Genomic DNA, 19,731 nt, shown 5'->3' with positions numbered 1-19,731 from the left:
GGCTTGGGTTTCGTGCAATGTCCTGTAACTGCCGACACTGCTTAGCTCAATAGGGCCTCACCAGCTAAATCAGCAATCCAGTGTTGAGAGTGGTTTGCCTGTTAACTGTTAAAAACTTGAGGTCTTTACGATTGGAGCGTGAAACTGGACGAGGATTCAGGCCACTCCATGCAATTACGAAATGTAGTTACAAAAATATTAACTTCATGATAATCATTGACACACCAATCGATAACATCGCAGCCACATAATTGCCTGTGAACGGTCATTGATGTGCCAGGGATGTATTTGTGATTTGATAAGCTTGACGAGGTCTTAAGTGGTGGTGGTGGTGCTGGGGTGCGACGCTTATCAAGGCTTGAGGCTGCCCGGGCAATGCCGTGGCATCGAGTATCTGAATCTGTATTTATCCTGGAGCAATACGATGAGCTACAACGCTGTTGTTCACACATGTCAGGAGCATTGCGGTTCAGAAGCAAGATTCGCGCTGCCCATAGAACGAGCTGGGATCAGCTTGCCTACGATCAACACAACACGATGTGGCATGTATAGGAAAACAATTCAATCGCCTCAACTGTTCTTTATTGAAAATCAATTCCACTAAACATTCAAAATGGACATCGGTGGTGCAGTTGTTCGCGCAATGCACCGTGAACTTTCCTGCCAGTTTGATTCTCGGCCAAGACTAACGTGCAAAGCAATAAATTACTGAACATGCCAGACCTACCCACGTGCCCCTCCTCAGGATCACACAGATGCCTCACGCATTATGCAGTCAGCACCACAACTTTACAGGTAATCATTACCAGGACATCACATCACACGAGCAAACATGAACAATGATAACTCCGCACGCAATAGCAGAGTGACAGTTATGTCAACTAAAAACGGTTTGATGAAGAGTGCATTTGATGAACAATGATTTGTCTACAGAGCACACAACTGCAGGTAATCATATGACCTATCTGTGATTTGATTGGAAGTATAAATTCCAACCAGTCACAAAGAGTAGCAGTGGTCAGATGCAACCAGAATTGTGCAAACATGTATTTTTACCATAGAAAAAAATCAGAGAATACTATATTACTCTCGGTCACTGCCAGCAACGATTGATATCATGGCCGTCAGTGTGCACCCTCATTCAGAATTTTCACGTTGGAGAAAAAGAATATTCCATGAATGTTCAATAAAATAAAACAAGATTACCTTTTGCGTGAGCACATTTATTGAAATGGGGGGGGGCGGGCGGGGTGGGGTTTGGCAACAATTGTTGCACCACGTGCAGTCCGGCCAATACAAAAAACAAAATCAACTTCACTATTCAGAAATGTTAATTAAACTAGTTCACATTTGTAATCAAAGTGAAATTAGTGTTTAATTTTAAGTGCGTATCATTTACATACATTTCTAATTCCTGCATGTCAGGCAAATGTGCAACAGCTTAATTATTGAATTACATTCTACGCTTTTTTATTGTGCGTGTAAGAAAATGCTTGCCAACTTTGCAAAATACCATTTAAGGAAATGTACCTTTAAAGCAGAGACAAAATTCACAACAAGTGCGATACAGCACGAAATTACTTTCAAGGTTCTTCATATATCACTATACCCTGTCAATGCAATAGCGCTTACAATTTCAGGAAATATTTAACATGATCCATGGATCACCAATGGTAAGAAATAACATTCAAAGCGCACGTTTTTTACATGATGAATGCAAACACTAGAGGTGGCCTGGTGGCTGGCACTGTTGATGAGAGCCTGGGTTTAACATTAGGCAGTCGCCTGTGATTAAACCAGGTTCTCGATTGTATTGAACCAATCGATGGTCTCAGCTCAGTCACCAATGACTGCACAAATGCAAATGTCAATTGGAGCACTGAGAATTAAAACATTTCTCTCATTGTCGCGTGGGTGCTAAAGTGCTGCGCTCTACTGTAAGGATCAGAGGTCACTTGAAGAAATCTAAAAAAGAGGATGTATCCCTGAAATCCGCTTCCATGGGCCGTCAACCAACATGAAGGGCTGCACTGCTCTGTGAGATTTCGGAATGAACTCATCATGATGCCGAATGCACAATCGGGATGGAACTGGAGATTTAAAAAAATATCCGAAGACAAGTAAACGTGGAGATCTGTACCATACCAGCATGTAAGGAAATAAAGAATGGCTGCTTTTACAAGGTTGGCATGTAATTATTACAAAGGTTGCAAGCATATTGAAGAATAACTTTTGCTCCAGCAGCATCAAATCAGCTCCTGCAAGGGCAGGCGGGACGGGCGTGCGGATAGACGTACTCGCTCAGCGGAAATAGTTAGGGCAATCGTGCGCGCTGAGCTCCCAGGCCTGCTGGTAAGCCTTCACCACCGTCTCATCCAGTGGGCCCTGCTTGCTCGCCGCCAGGTTCTGCGAGAGCTGCTCAGGAGACGAAGCGCCCAAGATGACGCCGTCGCCGGCCTCTCCCTGCAAAATTCACATCATCATCACCATTAATGGTCAGATGGCGCATAGTAATTTTTTCCACTTTCCTCTGTCTTGCGCAAATATGCGCAACTTCTTTCTGGCACAAAGCTCGCATGTCATCATCAAGCCGTTCATTCTCTGTTAGGTCTTCCTCTCTTTCCGGTTCCTTACATTTTTCCGAACAACACGCTTTGAATGTTCCTGTTGTTGTCCATCCTACATGTGTGTCCAAATCGTGCCACTTTTCTTCTCATCACTGCTTGCATCTGGCATCCTTCTATGTGCAACCTTTTTCTTCTAATTTGGTCACTCTTTGGGTCCAGCATAGATGCAGCATCCTTATGCAGCAATGCATTTCGAGTGCAACTATCTTAGCTCTGTCAGTCGCAAAATTCACAACACGCTATTAATTTGCCGAAACGCTCACAATCACAAGCTGAGCAGCCTACACTGTAAGGGCTCTAAGGAGACAACATGTAGACACACTTTCTGGGTCACTGGTAGGATGGAATGGGCATGTGCCTGGTATCCACAGCCAGCGAGAGTTCTACTGGATGTGGGTGCAGAAATAATTTCCAGGTCACCAAACTGAAATAAGTCCTAAGATCTGCACGCACACTCAGCCTTGAGTGGTGGTACATCCAGCGCAGAGCGGCCTCCGTCAGTGACACCTTGCCCTCCCCGTAGGCCGCGTTCAGGGCCTCGCGCACCAGATCGATTCCCGCAAAGTGGTGCTTTTTCCAGTACCTGTGAGAGCCAAAAGCACACCATCATTAAAGTCTCCCACCCACAAAGGTCAGAACATAGCGGGAATGCAAAGATGCATCGATTCACAGAATAGGATATATTATTATGATTTAAATACATCCATCGAATCGTTTGCTTGAGAATCAAACTTGAGCATTGGCAGAGAAAATGGGAAAAAAGCTGAAAATGTATCAGGCGGCATGGAGAAGTACATGCTTGGAATTACACTGATACATGCAATGGAACACATTGAATGGAGAATATACAAGTTAGACATACTCTTTGGTTTTTTCGGTAAAGTCCCGTAAAAAACCAGAGTATGGATTCCTGCAGTCACGAAAGCCTCAATTCAAACTCTTTGGTTTTTTAGGTAAAGTCACGTAGGTAAAAAATAAAATAAGATAAATGAAAACAACTAAATTAAATCTCGACGTTTCGGGCGCAACACAAGCGTCCTTGTTCAGGTGGGGACAACGTAGCGAAAGCACAACCACTTAAGCACAACCACTTAAGCAAAACCACTTAAGCACAACCACTTAAGCACAACCACGTAAGCACAACCACTTAAGCTTTCGCTACGTTGTCCCCACCTGAAGAAGGACGCTTGTGTTGCGCCCAAAACGTCGTGATTTAATTGAGTTGTTTTCATTTATTTTCTTTTTTTTTACCTACGTGACTTTACCGAAAAAACCAAAGAGTATGAATCCTTGCAGTCACGAAAGCTTCAAACCTAGCTTCAAATCAAGTTAGACATGTTGACCGTTATGAAAAGTGGGTTTTGTGCAGGGCACATCGTTTGAAGGGATGACTGCAGGTGCTCGAGACTAATGATGGAGCATAAGCCAAAGGAAAATGTAATATTTACAAGAGGAAATTCACCGCAGAGATGATCAATTCCATTCATGTGCGGTCGCTACATAGATTGTTACCTTGCAATACCATGCGAGATGGATATAATGACGGGAAGCCTTCATCCACGTTGGATTATCCATGGCTGATGAGGAAATTGCTAATTATATGCGAACATTACATTTAGACTAATAGAGCAAAGAAAATTGCTAAAAAAAGACAAAACACACAAGAAACAATACAAATAAAGCAAACAAACAGAATTGGTACTGCCATGAATCGAGATAACAAATCAAATTGCCAAGGGGGAGGGGGGGGGTTACCTATGACATACGTAGAATACAGGCTAAAGAAATTTTGCCCCAGTGGCCGAGCGTACCTGTTGCGGTAGGCTTCGGCCCAGTCGTTCCCAAAAAACCTCCCTTCTGGCTTCTTCGTGTCCTTGTCCTCGTAGCAATATTTGCCCGTGAGCAGACCCCCTTGCGCACGAGCGAAATGAGACCAAACGCGACATTAAAAGCCTGAGCACGCAAACAAGTATACCCAGCACACATATTGTGCTCATTAAATGTTACAGTGAGAGAAAAAAGTATTTGATCCCCTGCTGATTTTGTACGTTTGCCCACTGACAAAGAAATGATCAGTCTAGAATTTTAATGGTAGGTTTATTTGAACAGTGAGTGACAGAATAACAACAACAAAATCCAGAAAAACGCATGTCAAAAATATTATAAATTGATTTGCATTTTAATGAGGGAAATAAGTATTTGACCCCCTCTCAATCAGAAAGATTTCTGGCTCCCATGTGTCTTTTATACAGGTAACGAGCTGAGATTAAGAGCACACTCTCACTGTTCAAATAAACCTACCATTAAAATTATAGACTAATAATTTCTTTGTCAGTGGGCAAACGTACAAAATCAGCAGGAGATCAAATACTTTTTTCCCTCACTGTACGTGCAATGCAGTCAACACTTGATTATCCGGGGTAATGGGAGGGGTGTCCATCTACATTGTAATGAGTTTACATGAATCCTAAAGCCACTAGGAGGCGCTACAATCACCACAACGTTGAAAAAAAAAACTATTCTTGAATCAAATCACAGCCTCGAATTGTGAAATTAGTGCCCAAATGTAAGTTCCACAATTTATGTACAATTCTAATTTGAACGTCAGTCACATGTATAGTGACGCAGATCGGAGACGGTAATACTTGGTAACACTTCTTTATGAAACAAGCACCACTGGGATATATACACATCCTACGTGGGTGTGCACTATAATAATTAAGACCGTCTATTTGTTCGGCGGCACTACTTAGTTAGAACAGTTAGTTAGCTGTCTGACTACCAGCACCCCGGGATGATGAAGACGGAGATGACGACGAGATGGTGACGACGATGATCTTGAACAACACGACGGGGATTCCACTTCCTGCAACAGCCCCGAGCTCCCGCTCAGGGCCCCCTCTTTTACTCTCCAGCGTGGCCTTGCTCCGCCCCGACCACGCCCCCCCTTCTGGAACCTACTAGCGGGTTCCCGGGGCTTCCCGCTGACCTTTCCCCTAGATGTCCCCCTCTCGTATATATCGTGGCCTGCTGAGGCGAGTACTGCCGTACACCGCAGTTACCCTTTTCCACCAGCAGCTAGTGCTATACCACTACACATGTGTAACGGCGTAATCATTGAGTTATCGTCTAGACTCTGCATGTGCATTTCAGTAAATGCTTGCCAACTTTTCAAAAGACAAATCATGAGATATCCTCTTAACAAACGTCCCACACATTCTCCACAACCTCGAATCATGACAACTCATGGAGTCGCCGCGCGATGCGAAGGCGTCACACGCTTGGTAAATCTGCGCTGCGTTCACCACCTCCAATGCCTTGCTTAGACTAACGGAACAGCCTAAGCGCAGGTTGGGACAAGTGCCCGCACACCGACGCCCCGCTCGCGCGTACCGGCCAGAGGATTGTAGGCGTAGAAGCGCATGTTGAAGCGACGCAGGCAGGGCAGCAGCTCGGTCTCCACCTGGCGCGTGCAGGCGTTGTACATGCCCTGGTACAGGCTCGGCAGCACCCAGTTGTTGAAGTGGCAAATGTGCCACACCTCGGCCACCTCCCACGACGAGTAGTTGGACAGACCTAGCTCTTTGAACTTGCCCTGCAGGAGGTAAAGAGGAATGCATTTCATGTCAGGGCAGCACAGTAATGCATTTTTTGTTGTTGTTCATTTTATGAAAATCTTTTTACCAAGTGTTATCCTGATTTTGCTGTCAGCATCATTTCATGAGATATAGTCTTTATTCTGCAGGGCAGTGCAATCCTGAATGTTAGAGAATGGCCAAAGAAGTGGATATCACAGAATTACCTCCAAGATCCCTTCAAGTGACCTTTGGTCCACATATTATAATAATTATCAACACTTAATTTAGACAAACTAAGTGCAGAACCAAGTTTAATATGAAGAATTTCACACCCCCCCCCCCCCCAACCCGTGAGTCAAACGACTGTGCAATTATGTGCTCAAATATATTTTTAGGTTGTGCACATTTATGCAAAGCATCATGTGAGTGGATCTGTGTTGGTAGTTATGAAATTCCTGGCCTTGCACCGCACCAAGGGCCAGAAGTTAATGTCTACCAATATACACGTTGCGTGCATATCACCCAAATGTAATGCAAATTATATTTGCATCTTGCCACTGTGGTGGCACCACTGTGGCGATATGTTAACTATCTCGCCGGGTATATAGGACGTTGTCGGTGTTTTCCCAACCCTGACACCTGTATATTTGGAGTTGCATGTTCTCCCCATGGTCGCGTCGATTTTTCTCCAGGTCCACCGGTTTTCCCCTCCACATTTAAGAGTATTTGGCTGCTATAAATTTCCACGTGATAATATGACACTTTGTTGAGCTATCATTTGTGGCCAGGTCGCTTCTGAAAAAAAGCTATACACTCAGTTGGCTTTACCTGGTCAAATAAAGAAAAGTTTCGTTTTAGTTTCCAATGAAACAGATGGCACTGAGTCCAGACTATAGCAAATGTGAGGATGGGTGGAGTGGTGTTTAGCAACTCACTAAACAATACACAGGATGTTTCACATAGACTCCAACTCTAGGCGACCCACCAATTCCACAGTCTAAGCTCTCTGAGCTACAGATCCCAACCACCACTACATCCAACATAACCAATCACCCTCACCTCCCAAGAGGATGGGTCTATGTCCTTGCCCCACGGCAGATCAGTCGATCTGTAACCACCGGGACAAATACAGGTCCCACGTCGTACTTGCCCAACCCACCAATTTAAGTGGTGGGCTGCCAATTTTCAAACCCTTTTACCGCATACTGAATTCAAAGCTAACCAAATAGTTTAACACGTAGGCTTTTGCGACCAATATCATCCATAATAGAGGTGGTTTGGGTTATATCGCATAAATATATGTGTCGTTTAAACCCGCCACCACCCGACAGCCAACTAGTAAGGGTTGTCATGTAAACAGAACATTACAGAATCTATCGAAGTTGAAAGAAATAAAAATGTTAACCGTTCATATAGCTGCGTGGAAGCGAATCATCAAATAACACATTATTTAAATGCATGCCTATTAAGGGCACCATACTTCAATATGGATTACCGTTGGTACGGCTATTTTAATGCACAATAGACAGGAAGGACAAGATCAAAGGGCTCACATAATGCACATGCATAATGTACATTGACTCATTAATCCCACCCCCACTTTGCGCAAGAGCGCAAAAGTGTGGCCACCACATCTACGCCTCTATATAAGGAACGAAACAGTTAGACTTCTCCACAAATCTGGCTGTCGCCTGATGAAGCTAGTTGTAATTACTGGCGAAATGTTGTACTCAGATTGTAAATGTTGTGGCTTGGCTCTCCAACACACCGGTGTGCTGTACTCGTGACGAATTGGCCACGTTCTGTTGACGTGACAAACCCTTACTAGTTGCCTGTGTCGGGTGGTGTCGGGTTTAAACGACACATTTATTTACGCGATCTAACCCAAAAAACCTCTACTAACCAAACAGGTTCACATAATGTTATACATGTATATATTCAGCAATTAGTTGCTACGTGGCAGGTGACGGCCGTGCCTCCTGGTGGAGCGCGTGGCAGCTGGCGAGCGTCTCCTCTAGAGGCGTGTTGTGGTCGGGCGCGTGCAGATAGAACACGTCCGCTGAGGAGCGACGCAGGCGCTGCAGGGACGTGCCGAGCTGAACGCCCAGGCTGTCAGCTTTCAGGGTGTTGGTGCCCCATGGGTTCGCCTTGGTGTCCACGCTCACTGAAAGCCAGAAAGACATGAGCATACACACTGATATTAGGAAGCCGCTGGAGCTATGCACTTTTTAATCTAGATTGAAAACTAATTTCTTTAGAACTCCATTTTTGTGTTTAGTGTATTGACCTTCCCCCCACACTTCCAATAAGCGTGGTTTGCTACATACGGTGCAAAAGAAGTTCAACATACATACACCGAGGATAAAACAGGTATTAATAAAACTCTGTTCAATGTCTGCACTTAGTCTTGTTATGAAGGATGCCTAGGTGTCTCTCCTTCACTTTTGTCTGTGCCAGACCTCCTCCCTCCCTCCCTTGTTGTCACCTCAGCCACTTTCATGTTCTCCCTCCATCTCATCTTCAGTCTTCCTCAGCCTCTGTCTTCTCGCGACGCTGTCTTCTCGACAGACCTGTTTTTTCACCTGAGGACGGCTGCTTGCGTTGTGGCCGAAACGTCGTGAGAATTATTTTATTATGTTTATTTATTTTATTTTAGTATTTCCTTCTACGTGACTATACCGAAAGAACCAAGAAGATGAATCCCTGCAGTCACGAAAGCTTTCAATCGAAATCATTTATGTTTTCACATCCACATGGAAGAAACGAAGGTGTGGGGCCACTCAGGGCAGTTACCGACCTTGGTTCTCAAACGTCCCGCCGGTGCCGCAGAGAGTGCCCAGGATCTCCTCGGAGCGCCCGCCCGCATACATGAGCGCTGTGTCCAGGTGCCGGTGCCCTCCGGCCGTGAAGAGCCGCGTCATCTCACGACTCATGGCCTCGTCGGCACGCCGACCCATCTCCATGGTTCCCAGCACTGTGCGCGGCAGTGTGGCCACGCGACCTGCCATGGCTCCTGTAGCAGAACATATGAGCTCGGTTTTTATGTTCATATATATGACAACGATCATAAATCACCCCTTATCTCTATGTGGGTGGGGGGTCATTATTAGCAGCATATCCTTCTCATGGAAACCCTACAGGCAAAGCTCATGTATTCTCACATATGCTATTCACAAATACAGTGAGTCAAATTCTTGGTTCTTTCGGTAAAGTCACGTAGAAGGGAAATAATAAAATAATATTAATATAAAACAATAAAAATTATCACGACGTTTCGACTGCAACACAAGCAATAGTCATCAGGTGTGAAATCCACAGCAAGAAAATGTATTATTTCCCTTCTACGTGACTTTACCGAAAGAACCAAGAATATGAATCCCTGCAGTCACGAAAGCTTTAAATCACAATGAGTCAAGTTTTTTTCAATAGCCACTGTATAAATTAAAATGTAACACCAAGTTATTGTGGTACTACGTAATCGGATATTCCTGTTCGAGCCACAGTGTGATTGTGGCCATACAAACCGAACTACGGATCTTGTAGCAAGCCATTGTATTCTGCACTCCTTCAAGGGAGGAATTGAAAAACCACACGAATTCTCTCCTGAAGCCCTCTCGTTGTGACCAGCAGACCTCGATATTGCCATTCAGCTCCCAAAACATATTGCTGCAACATGCAAGAATATAAGACTGTCCGTAGAAACTTTTTTTTGTAATGTGGCACAATGTGTTTTGCAACGTTACACATTAAATGTTGCATAATAAACATCACCAAAATGGGTCATACTCCTGCCGTGCGTTGGCAAAGGCTTTCTCAGAACGTGCCACACAATTTGACAATACAGTTTGGCTTCGTACAACACCTGATGTTGCCTTATTGTGGGTCTATGAGCACTGCACCAGTGCACTATTTCTATTCTCGCCGATGGGAACATCTTCAGGATCGAGATGCTAATGTCCAGCTGTGCTCGCCACGACGAAGAGGGCTTCAGGAGAGAGAACGTTCGTGTAATTTTGCTATTCCTCCTCTGATGTACATGCATGTCAACCCCTTATTAGTGCCCTACCTTATTACAGACCAATTCAGATCGTATTGGTCACCCCGTGCCTTTATAAATCTCAACGTTCATCCTCCACGATCAAATTGAAAAACACATTTGACTCAATTTCCCTGTACAAGAATACGGGTACACCGTATGGGTTGACAGCTATGGATGTAAGAGCGCATGATGACAGTGGTGCTACTGTGGCTTGTGTGTCTAATGTATCTCTAGCAGTCCGTGCGTGTGTCCACCACTTCTCGCTGTGCAGTTGTGGCTGACCACGAGAGGGCCTTCAGGAGATAATTCGTGTGGTTTGTCAATTCCTCCGGTGAAGGAGTGCAGAATTAAGTGGTTTACTACATGGGCATTAGTTTGGGTTTCATGGCCACAGTCTGGGAGTTCGTGCAGTATCACTATCATCTCCCCCTTCTGTTGAATGGGCGCGGGCTTAGTGGTTCGAGAGCAAGGAAACCCACAAATCTCGAGATCGGTGTCGTTCCGTAGAGCGGCAGAGGTCCCAAAGGTCGTTTCTTGTCGATATTACTTCACCATTCGCTGCATCGTTACAACTCTCACCGCTACCAAACCGCAAGTGAAAACCAGCAAGTTGCCCTTGTACTCGCCGTCTTACTTACACCGCCGAGGTTATATCACGAAACGTTGGGCAAAGACTTTAGCAAGCAAAGCGCTTAGTTAAGCCTTTGGTTCAAATCGTTACATTGGCAGCGTGCAATTCATTGCGAACGCGGGCGGTAAACATTTAGCGCGGATTTAAGCACTCGTCTAAATGTGCGCGAACGAATGAATACAAGTGTAAAATCGTTGTAATTTAAAAGTTTTTAAATCGAACCTCTTAGTCGCGGCCTGCAACGTTGCACCCACACAGATGGAATCGACTGAAGCGATTCTCTTTATGACAACAAATTTCGATTCTGTAATCGATTCGTAACCGTCCGTCGACTCCGTCTCGCTTATTCTGTCTCGTTCTCACGACCGTATTCGACTTAACGTAACGCTTTTGTGCTGGATACATCAACGGAAGTGAATTGTAAATAATCGATAGTTACACACACGGTTCGTCGATTCGCGGGACAATTGCGATACGAATCGTTCGCCACCGTCGACGAGCTATTGGATGTTATTGGCTTGTTCCTACGCACGTGACTCGCTTTTAATAAATTATGTTAATTTTGTCACCTGAAAGTGTCGAGCTGGCTGGTCAATTTTCCTATTCTTATGTGTTTTCGGTAAAGTCACGTAGGTGAAAAATTTTAATTAATAAAAGTAAAATAAAAATAAAATAAAAATCACGACGTTTCGGAGGCAACACAAGCTTCCGTCTTCAGGTGGAACCGTCAAGCTTGTGTTGCCTCCGAAACGTCGTGATTTTTATTTTATTTTACTTTTATTAATTTAATTTTTTTACCTACGTGACTTTACCGAAAAAAACTAAGAATATGAATCCTTGCAGTCACGAAAGCTTCAAATCTAGAATGGCAAATTTCCGTCAAATACCATATATGGCGATAATCAACATAATATATCCACAATGTAACGTGACGCAATTTCCCGTCCACTACCATATATGGTAATAATTAACATAATATATCCCGGATGGGCGGGTCTCTTTCATATAATTAACATAATAAATTTACTGCCGTTTAACTTATGCGTGACGTCATTTCCGCCTCCCTCTTTCCCCGCACCGCGCCATCATGGGTCGCATGCACGCTCCCGGGTAAGCTCCGCTCCACCGCCCGACGCGGCCAATTCCCAGCCGTACAAACACTCGCACGCACGTTAAAACATTCTTTATTCACTCACGGTAATGACCGACAGTGAAGAAACGGGTATTGTTAATGTCTTAATTAGGTGTTGAAAGCGGCTACGATGCGGCCTAGTGCAGGCTCTTATCATGGCCGGCGGCGATGGAGGCCTAGCGTGGCTGTTACACTTTTTTTAATTAAATTAAATGTTATAAAATACATGCGTGCGAAGTTGTCTTTGCGTTCTAGCTCTCAGCGCGCTTTCCTTTGCTTCCGATGCTTGCTGCCGCCTCGGCGCTGCTCAGCGCGTTCGGTGTGGAACAATCTTTTGAGGCGTCCACATGGGCGCTTCTTAGGTTTCAATAGCACGTTGACACGCGTTAATGTAAAAGTGTAACCAAAGTGCCTCTCGAAAGACCGAATTGAGGTAGCTTACAGCGATATACGTTTTGAGACATCTCGGTTTTTATCTACTTTGGGGGGTTATTCGACCATACTTCACGCTGGTTTGGGGAGAGGCCCTCGTCTCGCGATTGGGATTGACAGAGAGATGGTGCTTGCACACCTTTCAGCTTTACGTGTTGCACTCATTCAATCAATCGTAACCAGATCGACGAGCGCGCTTGAGCCCCACATCTTTCCGATGGAGACCTGGTGGGGGTGGGGTGGTGCTTTTATTGAACCAGGTTTTTAGCCCGAGATTCACATCTAAATTTTCCAAGTATTAACGTGTTTAGGTTACGGTGTATAGATAACTCGGGCGAGAACAAAAAGATGCACAGTCCATGTGCAATACAGTACTTTCATATATCCTCACAATGATCCCACTGAGAGCGTTTCTATATTAAACGAGACTGGGTTGCATAAAAAGTACATGGGGTACATGTGTGTAGTGGAGCCAGGTAGTTAATGAGTACGTAATACAAGATGAATACTGGACTGCTGCAATAAAGAATCCTAGTTTGGTACGTATTGCTATCGTAAATTATGATGGACTATGGGATGTGTTAATTTTGGTCCTTAATCTCGTACGTCCTAATATACTGATGTGCGATGAACATTGCACTGATGCATAAAGATGAAATGTTGAGTACTAGTCTCGCGTTTGGTGAGCAAATATGATGTACACTGCACGAGTGCATGACATAAAAAGGTCTGGCATACAATGAAAATTGTCTTATTACTAAAGTTACTGTTGCTTGGTGAACACTAGTTCTAAATGAATTTGGTAAAGAATTACAATTTTGTAAAGAATTACAAAACCTATGCGGTGCCAAACATTTAAAAATATCAATCCAGTTAAAATAATGCACAATTCCATCCCAATTGAACGAGCTCCAAAATCAGTATTGGTAACGGAGTTAATTTCTAATTATTCACATCTCCTTTACCAAGCCACAGCTGGATGAGCGCTCCCCCCCACCATGTTGGTCAAGGGGTTTGTTAGACCATGCTTCACACGACGCTGGTCAGTGCGGTTGCTGGAAGAGGGGGGGGGTTCAGGTTAAGTACTGATATCATTCGCCACTGATGTTAGCCCTGACTGGAAAAAACTCAGGTCATCAGATGAATCGTGCAATTTGTAAACCCCACTGCGCCACCTCTCCACAGCGTTCAGGCAAGTCATTAACTTACGCTCTGATAAATCCACTGCTTCCTGAAGCCTTCACCATCTCATAAGCTCTCAATAAAGCTGAATAACTTTCAGTTGGAGTACCATTTCTTAAAAACTGAAATTATGGATATAATTAAATGCTTGTGATAGAGCACCATTCATGCCAGGGCAACTAAGCGCTTTACATACGATAAGAAAAATTTTTTGAAGTTGATAAATGCAAATTTCAGACTGTGTCAAAATAGCTTAGGAGATGTGAAGTGCCAGTTTACAAATATGCACTTTCTAAACATGTTCATAATTTTACAAGTACATAATGTCTTGCAACACACTTTGACTTGTCAGTCCAATATTAACACTTTTTAACACTCTTGATTTGAAGCTTTCGTGACTGCAGGAATCCATACTCTTTGGTTCTTTCGGTAAAGTCACGTAGGTAGAAAAAATAATAGAACACAATGTTTCGATCGCAACAAGCGACCGACGTGATATATTATTTTTTCTACCTACGTGACTTTACCCAAAGAACCAAAGAGAATACTTTTGAACACCTATTTACAAAGTCAATATAGTGTGCCAAGTGCTTCACTCTGTTCTCACCCATGCCAATTGCAGTCCAGGGTGGAAGAGGTAGTTTTTGTGTTGGTGACCACAGCTAAACCTGATGATTGGTTATTGTCACATGCTTATGGTGGTGGTAACCTTACCTGGCAGACACTAATGCTCACGCTTGACCATGTCTTGTGGTGTCTGCAGAAAGGGCCTGTCTCAGTCAGCGCTGCCCTATCGCCGGAGTGTGCCAACAGTAAGTCACACAGTGCCCAATGTCTGGGAATTTCTCCCCGTAAACATTACATACACACCAGATATATTTTTTCTTCAATAACGTGGGTGGATATAATCTACCTTGTCATGCATATAACAGCGTTTTTGGGAAGGACCACTAAAAATTTAGACATTTGAAAATCCCACTGCACAAAAAGCAGGAAAGCGCAAATCTTTCTTTGGATACATGTCACGTGACCATCACATTGCATGTGCAATGCTGTCAGCCTTGCCTAAGCTACTAGCTCGCTTAGCTGAGCTGTGGCTGGATTGTTGTTCAGGCCACCCGACTAAAAAAAGAGTAAAACATATGGCTGTCTCAACAGGGTGATATTAGAGTTGAATCTCCACGATATGTAGAAATGTCAGGAGCCACGCAGTCCCAATTTAATGTTGCTCTTAAGTACAGTACCATTGGATTGTGTTGCAGATTTGTAATTTTTCGTGTTTTTTTACCTTTTATATTGCCTTTAATTTGTTTCTGAAAAGCATTACAAGCTGTGATTGAGCTAAACTTAGTCTTCATGGAAATGGGGTTTTTGATAAAAGAAATGGATATACCAGGGCACCCAACCTCTTTTATTGTCTAGTATTTCGAGGCTGCATTATACTCCACTTAATGCACATTCCCTGATGAACTGCTTTGTATCAACAGTGGCTCAAGCTGACTTCCGATGACGTCAAGGAGCAGATCTTTAAGTTGGCCAAGAAGGGCCTCACGCCATCTCAGATCGGTGAGCCCATCCAGTGCAATTGATCGTACAACCATTTCACCACTGCATCCCGGAATGCTTGCTGCAATGATGATATAAGTGATCATTTTCATATATGCTGATTGTTTTTCCACGAGTGAGTGATGACTTTGTTTTCTTTTAATAATGCTTTTCATTTGGCACTTTGAAATGTGTGGGAGGATATGGCCTTCTTTAGAACATGCACAGGCAGTTTGAAGGCTGAAGATTGACCGGTCCCAATCCCTAATCCTGCAAGTTGGTTCACTGTGATGATTGAGTTCCATATCATTTGTAGTTTCCACCAGAAAGGCATCATCGCCTCATGTTGGCAAACACCTTCCTTGGATGTCTGAGTGAACCAAACCCACAGATGAATATAAGATAAAAACAATTTCGTGATAATGCTTTGTAAATTGTACAGAAGCAGATGTAACAACACATTTGTAAATAACACTGTGCTAGACAAAAAAAAAAATCTAATACGTCATGAAAGCTTAAAATCAAAAAGGAAATAAAGTAAAACAATGGCATTTGCCGCTGTCCCACCACGTAGGCCATAACGATAATTTGGCCACAACATTTTTCCGACCCCAAATTCTCTCATCAAGATGTGTCGAGACCCGTAAGGCGAAGTTCTCAAATTAATGGCACTGGGCATCCACGCCGCTGACAAACACGCCTCTCTTCTCCCCGCCTGTGCCAATCAGGTGTGATCCTCAGGGACTCGCACGGAGTGGCCCAGGTGCGCTTCGTCACTGGCAACAAAATCCTGCGAATCCTCAAGTCGAAGGGCCTGGCCCCTGACCTCCCAGAGGACCTGTACCACCTCATTAAGAAGGCCGTGGCCGTGCGCAAGCATCTGGAGCGCAGCCGCAAGGTACGTCGCCAGGTGCTAGCTTGCGCTAGCACCTGGCGAAGGAGGTGGTGTTTTACTTTTGTGGGGGTGGGGAACCTACATCCCCACCCTCTGAGACTTAACTTAATGTCCCGTGGCCACATGAATGCCGGTCACTCCTCAGTAGCCCACAAAGGATATTTGTTTGTCACTGCAACCATCTCAGAGCACTGATGGGGTAGTAGAGGAAAATATTGTGACCTCACAATACTTTATAATTTCAGCGCATTCACTCTTGTTAATATAAGGGCCACATTATACTCGTTGATATGCACATTATTTATTGCTTAATTGTATAACGCCAATTTTTTTGTAATTGGGGTCTGCCAAGGGTAATTTAAGTTCCTTTTCAGCCCTTGTTAAGGAATAGGTTCCTCCATAACTTGCACTATTGGCAAGGTATGCCACTCAGGTTTGTGGAGTGAATCTGAGTGACATTTTCGTGCCACTCGGAATTAACCACAGTGGTAGTCTGGTTGTCAGAGCATCACCTCCCTTGGGCGTCTGCGTGTGCCACGGATTTCTGTTAATGACAATGAAAGTGGAAGTATCGTTTAAAAAAACTGCACATTTTCGAGCAGTGACGTTTAAGCTTCCTTTGACGAGAGTTTATTTTTCACGCACTTCTTCTTTGGCTGTGGCAGTAAAACGTTGTGTTGATCTCAATGTTGTGCCCGTGTGTGCAAATGCACGTTGGTGCATGCATGTGATGTGTGTTTGTGTATGTTCTGTGTAGGATAAGGATGGCAAGTTCCGGCTGATTCTGATTGAAAGCCGAATCCACAGGCTGGCACGCTATTACAAAACCAAGCGTGTGCTGCCGCCCAACTGGAAGTAGTAAGTATATTTTTTACGACTCTTTTCTGGCCTGCTGGTTTCGGGTAACCACTCAAAAAGGTGTGATCTTTATCATGCTGTCCTTGTACTTGAACCACGTTGATACTGATAGTCATGCCACCCTAATTCATTTCCCACCATTTGCAATAACATAGCAACTAAAAATAAACCAATGGCCATTCCAATGCATGTCTTTTTTTGCAAGTCCAATCAGATTAAACACGATGCGGTTCATGGCGGGGGGGGGGATGACTTGATTACACCAAAGTGGTCAGTGTGTGTTGGTGAAGACACATAGCATGTACCCAGGGCGCCACAGTGGCGAGATGTTAACTACCTCACCTGGTATGCTGGAATCTAGGAGGTTGTGGGTTCGATCCTGACCCTAGCGCCTGTATATTTGAAGTTTGAATGTTCTCCCCCGTGGTCAAATGGATTTTTCTCCAGGTCCTCCGGTTTTTCCCTCCACTTTTAGAAACACACGTTTAGAGTATTTGGCTGCTATAAATTTCCACCGTGATAAGCTACTTTGTTGAACTATCATTTGTGGCCAGATCGCTTCTGAAAAAGAGTTGAATATAGCTCAGTGGGCCTTACCTGGTAAAATAAAAATAGGTTAGGTACACAAGTATCGAAGTACATTACTAACAGTTTATATAGTTTAAAGTGGTACATTAAAATTACACCACGTATTTGCAATTGAAGAAAGAATTGTTTCTGTGTTGACCAATTTTTCTCTTTTTTTCCTCCACAGCGAGTCATCCACGGCTTCTGCTCTGGTCGCCTGAGTCAGGCGTTTGTTTCAATAAAGCATGTGGCTCACATGATCACACCACCTCGCGTCCTTGACCTGTTTCTGTGTGCACTCGTGTATGAAAGAAACTTGCACATTAAGTGTGTTGTATTGTCACTTGTCATTTTGACTGCTTTTATTTAAGCGACATAGAATGTGCAGGTTTTCTTAAGCTTGGCTCTCACCCTCCACAGTTGCAGGTGCCAGCCAGTACTTGCCCATTTACCACCGTACATCAATTTTACATTCAAAAAATATAGTTTGGTCCTGTTTAAAAGCGTAAGACTTGACATTTCATTGCCACGAAGAAAAATCCAATGTTTGCACGTAGTAAAACAAACCTTGTTATGATTGTGGTCAGGTGTGTTGGTGCCAGTTTTGTTCAGGCTTGCATGCATGTAACAGGGCACCGACTTTTATAAAACCCAACCCCCAATTGTTCACTGCCAGCGTTTCGGGTAAGTGACTTGAATTGCAGTTCTAGGTTTCGGGTCGACAAAGTTAAACATTTACCATTTTAGTGTACTAATTCCAACTTGGGTGCTGAAATGTTATCTCCCTAGGCTGGTATGCAGGAGGCCATGGGTTTGATCCCCGACCCTGACGAGCCTGTATATTTTCATCTTCTTGGTTCTTTCGGTAAAGTCACGTAGAAGGGAAGTAATAAAATAATACAAATAAAATAATTACTTCCCTTCTACGTGACTTTACCGAAAGAACCAAGAAGATGAATCCCTGCAGTCACGAAAGCTTTAAATCGAAATGTATATTTTCAGTTTGCATGTTCTCTCTGGTTGTGTGAATGTTTTTCCACGTCTGTTTTTTCCCTCTACATTTGGAAACATGCTTTAAAATTGTTTGCTATACATTTTCACCTGACATCCACTAAGTTGAGCTATCATTTGTGGCAAAGTCGCTTTTGAAAAAGAGTCAATTGCTCAGTGGGCTTTACCTGGAAAATGAACTAGTTATGATGGCTGATGGTGGCTTTGGCTGCAGTATCACAACAACCAGCCGTTTCCTGCAGAAAAAGCCCAGTCTGTTGACATTTACTATCTTTGTGAGAGGCCAAGAGGTAGTTTGAGAACACTGTCAAAGGTTAATGACACTGAAATATTCCTAATCTGGTTACAGTGTAAAATCCTCTGTACAATATTAATATCCTGAATCCAACGGACTGCGGTTATGTGCTTTAAACAGCAAGGACCACCTTTTAAAGATATTAACGAGTGTCACTGAGGATACTAGAAACAATCACTAATGTGGAGCATTCCTACAATATGCTATAACCTGGAGCAGCAATGCTATTTGAAGATGTCCGGAGACCATCTGGGGACATTTTATAAAGAGACATCGGTCTTCATCCCCAATGAACGATGATGCAGTGGGGGTTGATTGCTTGATCCAGCACCGATTCGCTCACAATCGGTCCGTAGCTTCGTATCGCACCTACCGTGGTAGCTGATTCTGTGAACATCTCGACATGAGACCATCCACGTTGAGGACTCTTCTTACAAACGATTTCGTCTCGTACATACTGTGGTCAACTCGCATAACGCTTACTGTGTTCATCCATAAGAGGTTTTTGCGTTAGATCGTGCAATGTGTTGTTTAAACCCGCCACCACCCGACGGCCAACTAGTCAGGATTGTCACGTAAACAACATGCCAATTCGTCACTAGTACAGCACACCGGTGTGTTGGGAGAGCCAAGCCACAACAATTACACCAAGTACGACGTTTCGCCATTAATTGCAACCATCTTGTGTTCAACTAGCATAACGGGTCAAAACATCTAGTTGCATCTACTCGGGCACTGCTCGGTCCCATGCAGAAACGTATTATAAAGCGATGACACTAAAGTAGATAATATTTTATCGGGGCCCACTTTTTTATAAGCTACCTGGCCGCAAGAGATGGCTCAACGAAGCGGCTCATTGCGTGGATTTTTTAGCAGCCAAAAATAAACGCACGTTGATTCTGAATGAGGAGAAAACCGGAGGACCCGGAGAAAAATTCA

At 43.9% G+C, this 19,731-nt stretch overlaps 2 protein-coding genes and 1 non-coding gene across 4 annotated transcripts; 2 read left to right on the top strand and 1 right to left on the bottom strand.

Annotated features, from left to right (window-relative positions):
* Nucleotides 1-565: 565 nt before the first annotated feature.
* On the bottom strand, nt 566-11,184 carry LOC144936570 (aflatoxin B1 aldehyde reductase member 4-like). 2 transcript variants are annotated; one of them, XM_078863776.1, is made up of 7 exons: nt 11,098-11,184; nt 9,003-9,218; nt 8,182-8,369; nt 6,021-6,222; nt 4,439-4,538; nt 3,081-3,210; nt 566-2,463 (listed from the first exon to the last, which is right to left on the bottom strand). In XM_078863776.1, exons 2-7 carry the CDS (start codon nt 9,211-9,213, stop codon nt 2,302-2,304), a joined length of 993 nt encoding a protein of 330 aa, XP_078719902.1. In that variant the 5' UTR covers nt 9,214-9,218; nt 11,098-11,184; the 3' UTR covers nt 566-2,301. The 2 variants fall into 2 exon arrangements, with proteins under 2 accessions (XP_078719902.1, XP_078719903.1); XM_078863777.1 differs by lacking the exon at nt 11,098-11,184 and adding an exon at nt 10,724-10,880.
* A 719-nt stretch (nt 11,185-11,903) lies between these two features.
* Nucleotides 11,904-17,754, top strand: RPS13 (ribosomal protein S13). Its single transcript, XM_078863775.1, has 6 exons — nt 11,904-11,985; nt 14,385-14,433; nt 15,109-15,187; nt 15,895-16,064; nt 16,819-16,919; nt 17,674-17,754. Exons 1-6 carry the CDS (start codon nt 11,963-11,965, stop codon nt 17,705-17,707), a joined length of 456 nt encoding a protein of 151 aa, XP_078719901.1. The 5' UTR covers nt 11,904-11,962; the 3' UTR covers nt 17,708-17,754.
* Nucleotides 15,449-15,544, top strand: LOC144936611 (small nucleolar RNA SNORD14). Its single transcript, XR_013637438.1, has one exon. It is a non-coding gene; the product is annotated as a small nucleolar RNA SNORD14 (small nucleolar RNA).
* Nucleotides 17,755-19,731: the final 1,977 nt, after the last annotated feature.

Source organism: Lampetra fluviatilis, chromosome 16 (assembly GCF_964198595.1).
Source record: "Lampetra fluviatilis chromosome 16, kcLamFluv1.1, whole genome shotgun sequence".
NCBI lineage: Eukaryota > Metazoa > Chordata > Hyperoartia > Petromyzontiformes > Petromyzontidae > Lampetra > Lampetra fluviatilis.
The sequence above is the reverse complement of the archived record's forward strand: the minus strand, read 5'-3'. Positions and strand labels throughout refer to the sequence as shown.

What these genes read in the sequence shown, in the direction of transcription:
- LOC144936570 (XM_078863776.1), bottom strand. Translation starts at nt 9,213, where the DNA reads ATGGCAGGTCGCGTGGCCACACTGCCGCGCACAGTGCTGGGAACCATG. An exon ending in CGGGACGTTTGAGAACCAAG is followed by an intron (nt 8,370 to 9,002) that starts GTCGGTAACTGC and finishes TCTGGCTTTCAG; the next exon opens with TGAGCGTGGACACCAAGGCG. An exon ending in GCCGAAGCCTACCGCAACAG is followed by an intron (nt 3,211 to 4,438) that starts GTACGCTCGGCC and finishes TGGCTCTCACAG; the next exon opens with GTACTGGAAAAAGCACCACT.
- RPS13 (XM_078863775.1), top strand. Translation starts at nt 11,963, where the DNA reads ATGGGTCGCATGCACGCTCCCGG. An exon ending in ATCTGGAGCGCAGCCGCAAG is followed by an intron (nt 16,065 to 16,818) that starts GTACGTCGCCAG and finishes TGTTCTGTGTAG; the next exon opens with GATAAGGATGGCAAGTTCCG. An exon ending in CTGCCGCCCAACTGGAAGTA is followed by an intron (nt 16,920 to 17,673) that starts GTAAGTATATTT and finishes TTTCCTCCACAG; the next exon opens with CGAGTCATCCACGGCTTCTG.